Raw genomic sequence first — 17,752 nt, forward strand, 5'->3', positions numbered from 1 at the left:
CTCTCTCCATACCCTGGTCTCTCCCAGCTTTGCCATAAAAAATCGCTCCAGCAGAGAGGAATTCTCCAGGACAGGGCAGAGATTGCGAATATGTTAGCTCACCTTGAGCAGCAATTCATCATTGCCAAAGAAATGAAGTACCTGGCACCTGTCACCTACCCTTGAGACTCCTTTTCTACCAGACAAGATTTAAGAGTAAAAAGTTCACCTCACTTATTTTCTGACAGTGAAAAATTACACATTTGACTACAGTTTAGCGAGCTGCAGTTGCAGAGTTCCAGGGGTTTCCAAGATCCTCTTTTACAGAGACACACAGCAGGAGAGAGAACATCACATTTTACCTTACATTTCCCTTTGGGAGCCTACAATTCACCTTGCTCACATCTCCTTACAGGCTCCATTCTCTTGTTTTCTTCTCATGGGACAGGTAAAAAATAAAGGTGTTGCTTTTTAATTATCTGTAGGCCTATTTCCTGGTTGGTTTTGTTTCCTAAAAACAGACAAGATGTTGTCACTTTACTCACTTGATGGCCATGTAATGTTTTAGAGCGGATTAGGCTGCCTAACCTTGCCATTCCATTTCATTCCACTCCATTCCATTCCATGAAAATTATTTAGTAAAATTCTGTTGAAACGTCACTTAATTTATTGATCCCCAAATTATATGAAATAAGGAAAAAAAAATCTTAACATATGTTGTGTTTCTATCCTAGCCCATACCATTCAAGAGGGAAATTATAAATCCATGCTGATCACACACCAAATCATCTTCATGCTCTTCATGTGTGTGAAAATGTTTTCCAGGATTAGTTGCCTTGAAGCATCCCTTCTGAGGGATGGAGGTCAGGCTGACTGGCCTGTAGCTCTGTGGACTTCCCTTCTTGCCCATAAATGTGAATATTAAGTGGTGGTCAAACACCGGAGTAGATTGCACACAGAGGTTGTGCATTTTCCACCAGTGAAGACATTCAAAACTTATCTGGATGTGGTCCTGGGCAACCTGCTCCAGCCAACCCTCTTTGAGCAGGGGATTGGACAAGATATTTCCAAAGGTCACGTCCAGGCTCAGTAATTCTGTGATTTAGCCTAAACAACTCCTTTAGTTAGTTGCAGTATAAATCTTGACTATAAATCTTATGTAACATGAAATATAGATGTACTTCATTAATATTTTAGCAACTGTATTCATTGTCATGTAACTATGAAACATGGAAACACCATGAATTGTTATTGCATAAAGGTCCTAGGGCGACTTCCTCGCAAACTTGCCCTAAACCAGGACAATAAAGATGAGGCATAACCACAATGCATTAAGCCAGGAAGAATGAGCATTAAAAGCATTCCTTGTTTTCTCAGCTACCTTTCTGGGTTCATGATGTTATCCAGTGCATGTCTTTACCTGGCCTTTACTCCAAGGAGATTCCAGGTGAAAGACATAACAAAACCCAAAAGAAATGTGTCAAAAAGCAAAAGACATCCGTACCACTGTATTTGCTACATGATGCATGTACATCTGGATGGTACGTGCATACCAGCAGCTTATTACTTGTGAACTGTTCTCAGAGGCATCTGAAGAGGTGTTCAAAGAGCTCTTCTACTTCAGAGAGGCAGCATGAAAATACCAAGGGACTTGCTTGAAAATTTAGCAGCTAGTGTTCAACATCCTGGTGATGAATGAAAGATGAGGAGGAGAATGGAAAATATTTCCTTTCAATGAGAAGTTGAAGCAGCTTGTATTTGATCCAACAGAAAAAGGGGACTAAAAAAATTTTGAATTCACAGCATATGCATTAAAAGGCATTTTGTTTCCTGCTGATTCAGGTAGTGGGGCCATGGTGTGAGCTATTATTGGATCACAGCTCACCACTGTGTCCTGCAGCAAGGCATTGTCCGGTCCCAAGGGTCAAGCTCTTCTCTCCTGAGAGCAAAAGACGTCACGGGTGACTGAGGCAGATCCTTTCTGATGTATTTATGCCCCTCCTGTTGCAACAGCCTGTGCTTTTCACAGCGATGCACCCTGCTTCTAAATTGACCAACTTCTCCTCCTATCTTCATCAGCTACAATGCATCTGTGATGTACCTATTAATAAATATCTCATTCACTTCTGTCTCTGTGATCCCAGCTTCCCAACTTGCATCTGTTCTTTGCTTGTTAACCCTTTACACACTGCTAAATTGGACAGGACTCTTTAGAACAGCTGTCTTTGTTTATCTGATAGTGTATTACTTAGTACCAGGAGAATTAACCTCTTTTTTGAACCTTTCATCACAATATAGCAAAATAAAGCAATAATGTTTATACTTTTTTTTTTAATCACTGCCTACAGCAATGTGTTAAAAAAGGCTCTTTTTAATAACATGTACTTTCCTGTAGAGTGGCTCTTATGAAATATGTCCTTGTCATTTTTCTGGGACTGTTCAGCAGGAGATGCCAGACAGGTTAATTATCATTTATTTGTGCAGGAAAGATCATAAAAGTTGTCTGCAGCAGAAAGCACACATTCCTTGTTGCCAAAAAGCAGATGCTGCATGAATAGAAGCTGGAGAAGCCACCTGCTCACGTTGCTGTGATGTTTCTGCCTGCAGGCTAGAACCACCACTCTTAGAAGTCAGCAGAAAATTTAGTCCCATTGCTTTGTTCTGTCCTTCCCCACTCTGGTGCTAATTTCGGACAACCACTGAATTTGCAATCTGACCTTTAATTCAGCAAGGGTAGGACAGTCCATCAAACCCATGTAAGCCACAGCAGAACAAGCCTCAGGAAAAGCAGATGGTATCAGACAGAAAGATAGAAGCTCTGACCATAGTCGTAGCCTTCACAGCTACTGGGCATCCTTGTCCTTTAAACAATTTTTAACCCAAAGCCAGCAGCACATTTCCACTGTGTAAACATTAACTTTCAGGTCAAAGGGAACATAGATATGCATGGGTTAATCACCCACTATTTCCCTTCATGCTCCTCTTATTCAAAAATATGATTGAATTTTAAGTTGGTTTGCTCATGCAGTCCAGACTTCATTTTGATCTAGTCAAGAAAGAGCATATGTTTTTATTTATGAGCTTGTCTTGTGTTCAATATATTTTTGAGAGAAGTCTGTGGTGGTATGCTGAGAATAAACCTCCTTGTGCAATTTCAGTAGGTATGGAACCAGCATTTTGGTGCACAGGTAAGGCCAAGGGGCACAAGAAGCTGTACCTGAGCAATACAATGCCAAAGTAGGAAAAAGAAACCACATTTCTGTATTTAATGGTATTTCCAGCAGGTGTTGGCTAAACAGCTGAACTGCCAAAGTTAGATTTCACAGTCTCTTTGCTGCCACAGAGAGCTCTGAACATGTAAACCACCTTCCTTACATGCATGCTGGGGACTTGTCCTCAAAGCTGTGCTAAAGCATGCCTTTCCCAAAGCAACTAATGCTACTCTGAGAAACTCTAAACATTGACAAATCCGCTTTTTTTCCCCAGTAACTGTTTCAGGCATCATCACTCTCACTGTTAGGGAGCTGCCTCTCTTTTCAAAATCCATTTAGAGTCAGGACCTGAGTATTGCTGTTCATTGCAGCTTTGCCTGCACAACTGGAAATCCCTTATGCTGCTCACATGGCCACTGTTAGTGACAGAGAAGCTTCCTAATTTCTCCTTCGTGTCCTCATGTACCATAAAGAAATATATTTTCCACACTTACTGATGAGGTGTCAGAATAAAAACAGTAGCACAAAGTGGATAATAAATACTAAGAATAATACTTTTGGCTACATGTCACAGGCCCTCACTAGATGGGAGAGCTTTGCCATTGCTACTTGAAATTAAAGATTGGAACTGCTTTTATCTTTCTTCCCCTCTTCCACCTGAAAACTATGGGATTTTTATTTCCCTGAAATCCCTGTGTGTCTGAGGATCTTAACACAGAGTGCTGCAGCAAAGCACACCCTAAGGAAAGCTTTACCTCTGCACACTTCCTGGTAACTTGCCAGCCAGTGACAGGTTCATCAATAATGATAATGGCTTTCTGTCGAAGCAAACTAGTGCACTAAGCCACACACTTGCTCAACCCTACAAAGGAATCAAAGTAACCAGCATCCTTGTAAGGATAGTGAGACAGAAACATGACTTCTAACAAGAGGAACTGACTAACAAAAGAAATAGAAGGATTAAGCTCCCTTTGCTGAAAAGCAAAAAGCAGGTTTTCAGTCAGTGAAAACTGTCACCCTGTTATCCACTGAGAAATGAGAACCCAAACCCTGACTTCACCGCAGCTGACTGATACTGACTGCAGGCTACGACACAGCAGTTCATCTCTCATTTGTGACAAATGGAGCATATTGCAGCTGCCTCTGCAAATATAATCAATAATGAAAATTTGTATTAAGGTTGCACCCAAAATCCCATTACTGGATAGGTTTCACATGCTTACAAAGCCAGTAGCATCCTTGCTAAATTTTCCCTGTTAAGGACATACTCATTCTGATGATCCCCCCAGTCATCAAAGTGGTCATAGATCTACCAGAAAGCTCTGCCAAGCCCCTTGGGAACAGGGAAGGCTCATGGTTTATTTGCTCTACATTTCACCTGTGTGTGCATGGGAGGTCCAACACATCTCACATGTACCTGCATGAGCCACCCTCACTGACACATCTGGAACACAGCACCTGGGCACATATTTCTGCCTGGGAACTAACACAGAGACATTGAGTAGCTTGAAGTTAAAGGGACTGGGTAACAATGTTTTGATGTGACATGTGTGTGCATGTAATACAAACCAGAGACAGACAGGACCAGAGATAAAGGAAAACAGAGAAACAGAATTTCAATGGTCCAGCAAGAGAGACAATGCATGGCACAGAGAAACAGAGAGGAAAATGGGAAAACAGGAGAAACCAGAGAGCCGAGCAGGAAGCACAAAGAGGAGTCTTTGTGACTTCTTGTGATACAGAGGGGTCAGACAAATGGGGCAAATGGGGAGAGAAAGAGGGATAGTATTTGTGGGAACAGGGAATGAGGTATAGGCAGACAGAGGCAAGACAGACAGAAGGGTCACAGGGCATGGAAGAGGTGTGTGTGTGCAGAGAAAAGGAAGGCAAAACACATAAAACAAGTGTAACATTGAAAAGTTGTCTGGTGTCACATCCCTAAGCTTGCAAGTGAACCATTTTTGGACAGCTGAAACAGGTAAGGTGGAAAAGCAATCTAACTAACTCCAGCTGCTCACATACTCCTGGTTCTGTCAAGAAGCTGGAACTCCCTACACAAATAAATGTAACATCATCCACATGCACAACTCCATTACACATCACCTTGTCCTAAGAAGGAAAAAATATACCTAATTGTGGTGACCTGCTGAGATCTAAACAAACAAGATACTTATTCTGGGCTAGAGGCCTATTTTAGAACACCTGCAGACAGGTGAGCTGCAGCCAGGGGTTTGGCTACTAAAGATGAAGGAGGGAACAGCACTACAGCTTGCTTGTTCTGCCCTGCAGCTCCTTAGCAACCTGAGGGAGCTCAGATCTGGTTACCCTAAGACTGCACCTGACCTTGACAAAACAATTCCAGCTTTCATTGTCAAAGGATCAGAGACAGACACTGGGGCTGTCACGAGCTGCACAGCTCAGACGTGTTCTATATATGAATATTTTGGTACCTTGTTTCTTCTGGTTGTAAACTAACTGTAAACTAACAACCTATTTCACACAAGCACCTAAAAACTTACTGCACTCATGTTTACAACTGCTCCCAGACCTTTCTGGAAATGGCCTAAGGGAAAGCAAAGCATCCATTTTTGTAACAAGTTTGACTGGGGCCCCCAGCTATCACTTTTGTGCCTGATTAGTGGCAGTAGGCAGGTTTCCATTTATTTCCAAGCAGCTGCCAGAAGAGCTGCAGGCAGAAGTAATCCAGAGACTGCAGAACTCTGCTTCCTGTCAATTTCACACCAGCATTTTACTTTCTTCTTTCCCCATTTATTATTAATCTCTATTTACATCTAACTCCAGCTCTTAGTTAGCCTTTCCCAGAGGCTTAACCATTAGAGGTGACTGTGAGGAAGGTGTGGAAAGAAGGAACTGCCTTAAATCAGGACTTTACCACTCCATGGAATTTTAGCAAGGTGAGAAACTGTGCAAAGCTTGGGCTACTTAGGAAAACATGACCCTGTACAGGAGATCAGACCAGATCAAGTCTCCTTTATCCTTAGTGCTAACTATGTAAAGGAAACATCTATTTCACAGAACTCTCCTCCCAATCATGCTCAGTTCCTACTTTTTACACAGCTTCATATCCCTTCTAAATTTCTATCCATTCTAATTCAGAGGATGTTCTTACATTCCATGTTTTCTGAATCCACTAAGTCCTCAGGCTCAGTAGGACCATGTCACATATGTTCCAAATAAGCACTGTATAAAAACATACTTTTCCCATCAGTTTTCAATGAATTGCCTTTTAATTTAATATAAAAAACAAGACCACAATCATTATGAAAAGATAAACAGGACAACCTGATTTACTTTGCCCTCTCCAAAGTAAACCATTTTAATTTAAGCAGCAGAACTAACACCAGTTGTTTTCTACTAATGATTTTCTTTTTAAGGCTTCAAATCTTTTTTTCATATCTTGCCTATTGCTTTTATCCCTTTTGAATAGGGATGAACAGTGTGCTCTGGGTGAAACAGCATTCCATTCATTTAATGAAGGCATTCCATTATTTTGCAGACCACCCCTTACCATCATTATGCTTTGCTCACTTGTTTTGGTCACTTCACTGTACATGAGAGGCCCACTCAATGTCATCTTTCCTTTAGAGGTAAAATGAATGCAAATCATTGCAAAGACTGTCCATAAGTTTTCCAAATGGAGACAAGGATGTCACATATATGTGCTGTGTATGATGAAGTTTCCCACAGCAGTGAGAGGCATTCAACTTATTGCACACTTTCCCCAGTTGTTCCCATAGATCCAGATGGTCTGCAATCCTAAGCAATACTCTAGGCTCCAGATTAGGTTTTTGGAAAACCTTTCCTAAGTCTTTTCCAACAATAGAAGCTTCAGCAGGCTAGCCAGCTGTAATATCATTTTACTCTGCTTGACAGAAGCATTATTGTCTTTGTGCATCCAGTGGGAACGGGAATGTCTTTAGGAACTCAGAGAAGTTGTCTTCCACTTCTTCAGTGCTCAGTCATAATGAAGGCTCTTCAGTGTTCCTCCTCCAAACCTCTTCCTTTCAGAGAAGCCAGGAATCTAGAGGCAGGGAAGACAAATTATCATGTCAGAATCAGCAGGAGCTCCCTCTAGCCCACACTGTTACCAAGCCAACTGCAGCATCTTCCACCTCTGCCATCTCCAGAATCAGGGCCACAGTGCTTCAGCTGACTGCTAGAGAAGCACCTCTAATTAAACACTGCACAACTCCACTATGGCTCATCTGTTCTGTGGGGCTCCTTAAGACTTTTTGGCAAGGGAAATTGAAAGCCTCAATCCTAACACAGTTAATGACAGATTTCAAAGACAGATTTCAAAGCAGATTCAAGTGCATACAAGAATTTCTCCTCCATTCATTTTTAAAACTATAAAACAATATAAACCAAGTCCTATCAGAGAGCTGTTGAGGCTTTATGCCTTCAAACCTGGGCATCAGCACTTCAGTGGACGTTGAAAGTACAGTTTCATCAATGGCTGAAAGCCTAAAGAAAAACATTGGGATAGAAATGGCTGCAACAATACAAAGGATTAGCACTCCTGCTTTTGCAGCCCATCTGCAGACACTGCTTACATCATGACAATGGATGTTTACAAAGAAAATCTACTTGAAACCATCACAAACTTCTCTGGCCTTAACAGCATTTCACACAGATTTTCAACCTAATGTATCTGTGAATCCTCAAAAGAAAGTGATGTGCTGCTTTCTAATACAGTATATCTGCCCTACTGGCATCAAAAAACTATTTGATTACAGGCCAGAGTAACTTTTACCTTACCCACTACAAACAAGCAGAAACAGCAGACCCTGTAGACACGCCCTCCTAAAACAATTCCACACATTCATAGGAAATACAGTCTATTAAAATGGAAGGAGTCAACCAAGTCCGACAAATCATGTCAGAAGAACATGGGCATGTATGGATGGTGTGGGATGAAAACATCATCTACAATTCACAGCAGATTGCTCAGGTTACACATTTCACTGGTAAGAAGAGACCTGAAGAGCTTTTCCAAAATAAAAGTCCACTAAAAACGCCACAGATTAAATGTACTTGGGGTTTTCAGGCCCAAAACTCAAATATGCAAGGTATTCACTAAGGTACTGGTTTATTCATCTCTGAAAAGCAATCATCTCTAAGGATAAAATCAGGCAGATTTTGTACAAAGGTTCACCTCATGAAAACTGCTTTGGGAATTTAAAGAGGAATAATGCAATTATTATAACTAAAAAGTACCTGAACAGCATAGGTAAAAACTAACCTGCTTTAGCATTTTTTACATCAAAGACACTAATTAAGAGTAACAATTATTTATCACATATCTGATTGAAGTCATAGCTGTGAACAATTTGAAACTTATCATTCTTTTCATCCTGAAGACGTTTATAAAAGAAATACCTCAAAACATGAATGATTGTGGTGACCTATTGGAGAAAACCCACAAACACATTGGTAAGAGTTACATTAAGTAGATAACTTCAAGTGGTAACATTAAGAGTATTAAAGTCTCCATTTCCAATTTGGAATTTGCCTCTTTAAACATGACTGTTTGCTGTTTAAGATTTGTTTTGAGCTTTTGAGCTCCTGTCAGGGAAGCAGACAGTCATTAGCAGGCTGCAGTCTTTGGCACACAGCCAAAAGGAATGTATAGTTAATCCCTGGCTAGCCACTAAATAGGATCAAATGATAAAAATAAAAATCTTACATCATGCATCAAAGACAACCGGCACACAAGCAGGTTTCTGCATTAAGATATTATTCCCATGAAAGGGAAACCTCCTTTCACTAGAATGTGGGGAGGAGAGGGGAATAAAAAAAGGTGTCATGCAGAACTGAAAGAGGCAAAAGCAAATTTATTTTCAAAAGGCACTAAAACAGCGCTCAAAGAAAGGAAGCATTTTCTAACCTGTGACTATTTCCCCCCCACACCCCAAGGGCTTTCAGCACAGCTACCTCTAACAATGTACAGGTGTGACTGTACTTCAGAGATGCTTTTCATGGTAATCTGCAACACCTTTACATGAGGTAAATGCAACTCCACTACTCCCTGCATGGCAGACTGCATGTGGGGAGGTGGGGGGCACAAAAGCTGAAATGGCCTGTCCAAACCATAAGTCATCTTGCTTCCCCAACTGGCTGAAAACAGTTAATTCAGTCCTTTTAGGAATGAATTACAAGCTGATATCATACTGCCATTTTCCTTGTGCCTCCACTGAGTCTCTGGAAACTACCTGTATCGAACATAAAATCTCATTCCAGCTGTACAAAAAATCCCTTTCATTGACCTTCAGGATAGCATCTATGGCCTTAATCTGCAACCAAGCAGCCTGAAGCTGACAGAGCTGAAAGAAATCATATTTGCCCATTTTACCTCACTCTTCCAAATTCTACTATGTTAGTATACTTAAATATTTCACTGCCAATGACTTTACAGACAAATACTTCAGCTGACAAAAGTCAGCCACTCTTCTGTCTAGCCTTAACAGCTGTGCTCCCACAGATACAAGAATTAAATTACCAGCACAGATTGTCATTTAGGTTGCAGGAAGCTTGTGTTTTAAAGAGGACTATGTCAGCAGTTCACATTACACAGGGAGAAATTAAACAAAAGAGGAGGAAAAGTGACAAACCTGATTGCCATCTCTTAAGACGTATCTCTTCTCTATGACCTGGGAACAACAGAGAAGATCTTAGCTTGTACAGCACATGCATAACCTCAGATTGCAACCAACACTTCACACATGAGCACTGAAACTCACAGCTAACTGGGACAAAGTCTGACCCCACATCTCTGCTCCAGGCCTACTGCTTTAGTGCAATGATCTAGCACAACAGCAGTTGCCACCTACAGCCATACTTAAGACAAGCTGCCCAAGCTGTCTAATCATCTTCAGCTTCAACACAGCTCTCCTGGATAATGGAGGTGATGGTTTGTGTGCCTCCTGCTTCAGAATCAGTTACTCCCATTCCCTCTGCAGGGATACTGGTTCCTACTACTGCACAGTAGCCCCACTATGCTATTTTGCCCAGAGGATGCTTAAAACAGGGCATTCCTTCTCTCATTTGCACAGTGGACCTTAATGGTCCCTTTTTCAGGAAGGGAGAATAATATTCCTGATTAATTTCTTAATTCCTAAAGGTTGCTTTAAGTAGGATCAACAGAGTCTTGCATCTCCCCACATTACTACCTCAGAATGCTGCAACCCCTCTGACCTGCCAGACAACTTCAAATGCATAAGCAGAGTGTCTTTGCACATTTGTGAGTTCTTTTTCACTGCTATATGCAGATCAGGAACTAAATCTTCAAGCAGATCAGCTATCTCCTGTCGGGTTCCAAAAGCAGATCAATCTTTGGCCCTCCCACAACTGGCTTGAACCAACTCAGAGAGTGGAATGTGAAAGGAGCAGCTTAAACTGTGGCTCATGCTCAAACCTCTGCATTTGATGCACAGGACAATAAAACATCATTTCATTGACTTACCTTATCAAAAAACCTGCTTAGTTTGACAGCATTGGATGAACCTGCAGCCAGATAACGAGGATTGGTGCAGTCCTAGAACACCCAAAAGACAACAACAAACCAAGCACAAGGAAATCAGTGCAAGGAAGCCAAACACAAGGAGATGGAACATACCCTTTCCCCTGACACACACCATTAGCAAGGAAAAACAGTAGATCTGCGGATTTCTGCTCCACAGTCACTTCAGAAGAAAGACCAACTGCTCTGTGAATCTACTGCAGAATTCTAAGCAAGCCCCCCATATTCCTTCCACCACCAGCTATACAGTCAGGCAGGGATTTGTACAGGCTACACCTGAGATTGGGAGGGGGTATACAATAATTCACACAGCACATGTGTATTTTTATACCCACAGATCTATATTAAGTCATCTTCATGTTTCATTCAAAGACAGTCTGTATCAGAGCTATGAACAAGAAAAAGAATATTTAACTCCCAGCCAAAATTCTAAGCTCAAGGGACCTTATCTAATACCCCTTAAATCTCCCTACAGTGAAACAAAGATATCTGTTTCATCAAGAAAGGGGCAGAGCCAACAGAAACATGAATGACTGGCACTACTGGAAAAATCTCCAAAAGCCCAAGTTTTGTTACATCTTTACTTACTGAAAATTGGACTCATTCCCACATAAAAGAAAAACAACAGTGATGACAAGGATACTAACCAAATTTATCTCTTCAGCATTGAAATCCTCAGCCAAAAATGCTGTTCTGGTCAAAACTTCATTCCTCTTAGTTTCTGGGATCTGATCCAGTTTAGTTCCTATTACCAGTAGTGGGATCTGGTTATCACCAAACTGTTCACGATCATAGTCACTGATGAAGGAAACAAAGACAATCCTGAATGATGCAATGTAAGTGGGCATAAGCACAACATCACCTCCCCTGTGCCTCTCAAAAACCAGTAATATAATTATTAACATTTATCTAAGTTAAAATGTGCAATATCTTTAAATTAAGGAAGGGCTTTTGCATCTAAGTCACTACATAGGAACCCAAGCTTCAATCACTCTTAGCTAAGATAATCACTTCTCTGCAATTTTCTACCTAAACCAAGCTTTCTAGCAAGTAATATTACAACCAACAACAACTTGAGCAAGGAACTGCTAGTGGCTGAACATCTGCCCTCAACAGAAGTTAAATTTCTGAAAATTAAAGCAGTTGTGAAGAACCTGTCTGTGGAGACACTGGAGAATTTTGCAGTTTATACAATGCAAATCCCCTTTCCCATTTCCTACATTTCTACAAAACTTTTCTGTGTACCAGAACAACTTTTCTGTGTACCAGATAAACAATTGATATTTTTCCCTCAAAAAGCTACTCCTCATCATTGCCTTCCTGCTCACGAGTGAGGTTTAGCAATGATTTTAAAACCTCCTTGACTAGATGGATAACAGGAGCAAAGAGATGCAGGAGGAAATCCTTGACAAGGTGTTGGAGAGCTAATTATGAACATGCTGTTTAAGTAGAGTTTTCTAAGCTCTTTTAGTCATGCTCCTAAAACCATTCCTCCATCACCCAAACCAAAAATGTTTGAAGTGAACCTCCTCAGTCTTGGTGCATGGAGGGAATGCCTCTTTGCCCAGACACATTATTCCATGACATCTCCTGTACAATGGCATCTCCCAGTACAGACAATCTTGCAACTGGGGACTGGACCCACTCTCACAGAGGCCTCAGAAAAAAAAAGCAAGGTCCCTGCCGCCCAGTTTGGGAATCTGCTGTCAGAATCACCTGATATTGACTGGCAGCATAAAAGAACAAGAACAATCAACAGACAACTTTCTTTGACAATCCCAATTTCTTTTTTTCTTTCTTCCAAGTCTAACCAATGTACTTTCCTGTGGAGACCAAGTACCCTTAGAGAGGAACAAAAACTTCTACAACTGCTTGAAATTACCATGTCTGAGCTCTGCATGTTTGTTTTTCACTCACCCATTTGTCACAAGAACTCCTGTTGGAGCAACATCTCTGTTGAGTGCTTCCAAAGACCAGCGATACAAATTCTGGGATGATTTCTTGTTGGTCAAGTCATGCACTAAAATTATCCCTAGAGTGAAAGACAAGACAGCAAGATGCCATTTAAAGATACATATTCTCCTCCTTATCTTACCAAAATGACACCCACAGGTTCCCAGATATATGAGAATGAAGGGATATATAACCAGTTCAGTTACAGTGAATAAGTAAGGCTGAAAAATATCAGGATGCAACAGGTTTTTAAAGCTGCTTATCAAGAATTGGCTAAGAGCTATGAGAAAAATCACATGAAAGCAGGAAACAAACAACCATCTCAGGCTTTAATCTGCAAAAGGCTTGCAGGCATTCACTGATTCTGTCTACTTCTCATGATACTGAAATTCTATATTACTGCAGCAGAAAATTTAGCCTTTCTCTGGTAAACAATTATTTTTTATCCCACTATCTATAAAGTCTGAAGGTTTTTTCTTTGTTTTAAAAGAGTTCAGAGAGAACTATTGCTATCCTGCATTTTCAAGAATTAATGCTATATATATGGGGAGGTATCCAAAGGGGAAACAGACACTGACAAAATTTCATAGTCCACTAAATGACTGGTAAAATCATGAATTAATAAGACTTACTTAGTCTTATTAGTTAAGTTTCTAGCATTTTTCATTACCATGAGCCTTCAAAACGTAAATTCTGAGACAGAGTCAAGCTTCCTAGCTGTGCTATTAACAGACACCCACTTCTGATAACCACAGTTCCTAACTCAATTACCAACACCTGCTAGCAAATTTCTTCTATTTATTCACACTTTCTGCAATATGTGGAATGTTCTCACTTCCTCCAGACTTCAAACTATCACCAATTCAAGGACAAAATGGAATGATAGCCCTTATCTGCATTAGGATTCATTCTCAAAACCCTTCACAGCCTACAGGTGGAAAAAACTCACTAATTTAGTCTTTCACCACAACTTCCAGAGGTGCCACCCCCTGCAATGAACAAGCCACATTTCCACAAACATTTTCCACTACACCACATGACTGTGCACAGACTCTCCCACGAGAGTTCCCAGCATATCACAGCTATAGACCTATTTCAAAGCATTTATCTCAGTAACAGTATAAAAAGGCAACTCTGCTGCGTGTCCACCCCCAGCATAGAGAGAAAATGCCTGATACAACATAACTTGGCCTACAGCAACAGATCCAGAGGCAATGCTGAGTGCCTGTGACAAACACTCTCCACCTCCCTCAGTAATGTCTTTAATTGGTCAGTTTCCTTATCTGCTTCACCTAAAACCTGCACATTTAGCTGCACCAGCAGGAAAAGGCTGCCAACATCCAAAAACAGCAGGCAGGACCAATGATGACTCAAAGAAATGCTCCTCCCACAACAAGGTCTGCAAGCCAAAGCCTTACTGCCCAGTCACTGTTCTCAGCTATCACTGTCCTCAGCTATCACAGTCAACCAAGAGGAAGATCTGTGGATAATCCAAAACCAAAGTCTACCAGCCTGGTCAACAACCCGGCAGCCTGCTCAGCTGCTGCCACAACCAAACACTGACTGGCTTTCAGAGCACTGCAAGCCCAGAAAGCACAGGCAGTCAGGCAGAAGGAATGCATTCATCTTCTCTTCTTAAATCAGGTCAAGCAGAGGCAATTTGGGAGACAAGCTCTAATGGAGAAATTAATCTAATGAAAGAAACAAGACCCAAGGTTAACTACCAAAGTCAACACTCTTCATATGCAAGCTGTCTAATTAGTATCTTTTGGGCAGTGGAGATAAATAACTCTATTTTAATGTCATCAATTATAACTCAGATGCACAAGTCCAAGACTTCATTTCCTAATGGGCTGTTCTAAGGTATTTCCAAGTCTGACCCACACTCCTTGGCACACTGTAGATTTGGTATCAAAAAGAAATCAATTTTTTTTCATATACCAAAGAGGCTTGCTTTGAGGGCACAACTCAACTCAATTCTCATACACAGAAATCTGGTTAACAGTATAAGCAAGAGGTACCTAACACAGTTTTCCCCCTGAGAAAGGAGGAAGAAATAACTAGTTAGTCACAGGCCAAAAATGTTTATTGGGTGGCTTAGCATGTTATTGAAAAGTCTTCAAATGAGTGGGAATAAGCAAAGAGAATCAAACAGAACACTTGAGCCATATTTTCAGCAGCAGTTCTTAGTCTGATACACATCTATTTTTAGAGAACTATCCTGGGATAATAAAAAGTAACAACTGAAATACTGCACTGTTATGTTTATAATCTCTGATTTACTCTTGTTAGAGACACAGATGAACTACTAGGCCTTTAAGACAATATCTCAACAGAAGGCACAAAATACTACTTCCTACATATGCAGCAAATTGCAAGATTCAACTCTTAAAAATAAGTTGGTAAGCTAAATGAGCAGAGGCAAGATGGTTATCAGCATATGGCAATTTTATGGGACACAGTTCAAATTTGCCAGGGTAGGATGTATCTATCAAAGTTAATAAAACTGAAATAATAATTTTCTGCTGTAAGTTTTACAGCCAAACAGACAAGAAAATATAAATAATAAAAAATTTCTCAAAAAAATAGAAATCATATTTCTGCAGTATATCAGACCCAGAAAGGTGAAGGCAACGACTGCACCTTCAAAGCCTCCCTGCTGTGCCAACTGCACAAGACTGAAGGGAAAGGCTGATAGAGCTCATCTGCACAGGTTTGCCTGAAATATCTGCTGTTCACAACTGAATCCATAAACTTTTGCCTACGAATGGTATCAGGTTTGCTCCTGCATAAATCAGAAAGGAGGACAATGTAGCCCTCAGACAGGCTGCCTGGAACTCTGCCTCAGGACCAAGGGATGGCTCCTCACAGAAACAGTATTAAAACCATATTTACACCAAGCAAACTTACCATTCAGCAAATTATAGAACACTGCTCGTGTGCTTTTCACACTGGTGGCACTGCCCACGGAACCTCCAACATCCCACAGCTCAATGTAATAGGTCTTCTCTTCTGGAGTTCCTTCCTTGTAGTCATGGATCTGATGAAAAATTCACATGATGCATAACCACAGCACCATGTCACAGGAGTTAATCCACATGGCACTTACACGTTCAGCTGCATTATTGCACTTGGATAGAAATTTGGAAATTCTCATGCTGACACTATTCCAAACCTCTCTAGTAGCAGAGAGATGGAGTGAGTCAAGCAGCAGCCATTGGACACCACAGAGATGGAGATCACCATCTCATGTGAGAGGGAGCCTGGTGAGTGCACAGGGAGCATCTCAGTGTTAACAATCCCAACATCTCATTATGTGCTCAGACACAGTGATTTGCTAAAGCAAATGGAAAAATTAAGGTCTTGACTTCTTACAGTTGAAAAAACCCACATGGCAGCAATGCAAGAATATTAACACAGGTGACAGACCTGGAATCCAACTGACCACATCTTTTTCCTACCAAACTCTGACATCTCAACTGAATTAATCAACAACTTCTGCCCCCAGATCTGCTGAGTAGTTTTGCCCACAATCAAACAGGACTGCCATGTTCCTCTCCTCAGGTTTCGGAAATACATTCCTAACCTAGACAATGCATTTCAAGGAGAATGCAGCAAAAAGTGATGAAGGAAAAAAGCATTTATCAATGTCCCATGAGGGCTGGAGGCTGGGCCAAAGAACTGCTGGATGGGCATTCCCATTCTTCCCACAGCAGGTCCTGCAGCAAGTAGTCAAGAGAAGCAGCAATCCCACGGTCACAACTGTCACCAAAAATCAGGAAATAAACTCTGTAACCCAGTTAGGTTAAAAAATCAACACTAATTTATTCAGCACTGAGGTACTGAATAAATGAGTAGCATTTCACCAATCACGTGCATTAGTCACCAAAACTTGTAACTGTTTAGACATTTTGGCAAACAAAGGAATTAGTGCTCACTGGCTTACAAGTGACACAGTTCCCTTCCTTAATTAGTATTCAATCATCTATTGGTTATTGACTTTTCAATTTTCATGCTATGTGGCTCACATTTTCAGCCTCTTTTATTATTCTTTTCCCAGGTAGGGAGAGTTTTATTAATTGTCTGCTAGTTTCTTCTTCAACCCTGCTTTCTGTAACATGTCTTTGTGATTTATAAATTCTGCATTCCTAGTGTCCAGGTCTCAACAATAAATATATCCTGCTAATTTCCTCACCCAGGTCTAAGAGCACTGAAGCATGCCAGACCCTAAATTTTAATTTGTTTTTCTAACACATGAGCATCTCCCAGAGCTTTCCTGTGCTCCCACAAGCTAAATGAGCGAACTGTTTTTCCCCACTGTGTTTGGCTGACAATTTGGCTGTTCCTTGCCCGTTTCTCAAGGAACTGACCACCCTGTAACATGCCAGTATCCACTGAGCAGGGAGCAGAGCTATGAGTGACAAATATCTTGTCTGGTTGTGACAACCTTGGAAGCTCAAAACTTGCTTACACAAGTGCTTGGCTCACATTTGACGCTACTTACATCAGAAGATTAAGCCCTCAGCAAAACACATGATCAAAGTACACCCCTTTCTGGGGCGGTAATTGAAATACAAAGTCAAGGCCCTTCCCTTACACATCAGGCTCAGGGCCACCAAGAGGCCGTGCACGTCACCTACTCGCACATCCACGGAGCAGCCCACTGTCCAGGACGGGTTTCCCAGCACCTGGTTGTGGCACAAGAGGTGAACGAGGGACGATTTCCCGACACCTGCAAAGTGCACAGAGAACAACTCCTGGGAGGCGGTGCCAGGGTTACAGGTGGCGAGGCCGGGAGTGGCACTGAGTGAACGCGGGCGGTCCCGGCCCCTCAGCGGGTAACGGGGAGGGAGGCGAGGAGCAGACGGCCAAGGAGCGGCCCCAGGACACACGGCCTGGGGACACGGACTCACCGGAGTCGCCCAGCACCAGCACCTTGACCCTGTCCAGAGCCGCCATCTTTACCCTGCTTAGCAACAACGCCCGGCCACCGGGGCGCCCGCCAATCGCGGCGCGTGTTCTTGCTGCTCCTCTCAACCTATTGGCTGCCTGCTCGAGCGGCCAGTGC

The 17,752-nt window shown here is 41.6% G+C and overlaps 1 protein-coding gene across 1 annotated transcript; it reads right to left on the bottom strand.

The window, feature by feature from the left end:
* Positions 1 to 6,420: 6,420 nt before the first annotated feature.
* On the bottom strand, positions 6,421 to 17,704 carry RABL3 (RAB, member of RAS oncogene family like 3). Its single transcript, XM_059838096.1, has 8 exons — positions 17,598 to 17,704; positions 17,325 to 17,416; positions 15,595 to 15,724; positions 12,649 to 12,763; positions 11,379 to 11,529; positions 10,675 to 10,746; positions 9,824 to 9,862; positions 6,421 to 7,233 (listed from the first exon to the last, which is right to left on the bottom strand). The coding sequence occupies exons 1-8, from the start codon at positions 17,641 to 17,643 to the stop codon at positions 7,168 to 7,170; spliced, it is 711 nt and encodes a 236-aa protein (XP_059694079.1). The 5' UTR covers positions 17,644 to 17,704; the 3' UTR covers positions 6,421 to 7,167.
* Between the last annotated feature and the right edge of the window lie 48 nt (positions 17,705 to 17,752).

Source organism: Haemorhous mexicanus, chromosome 2 (assembly GCF_027477595.1).
Source record: "Haemorhous mexicanus isolate bHaeMex1 chromosome 2, bHaeMex1.pri, whole genome shotgun sequence".
Lineage (NCBI taxonomy): Eukaryota > Metazoa > Chordata > Aves > Passeriformes > Fringillidae > Haemorhous > Haemorhous mexicanus.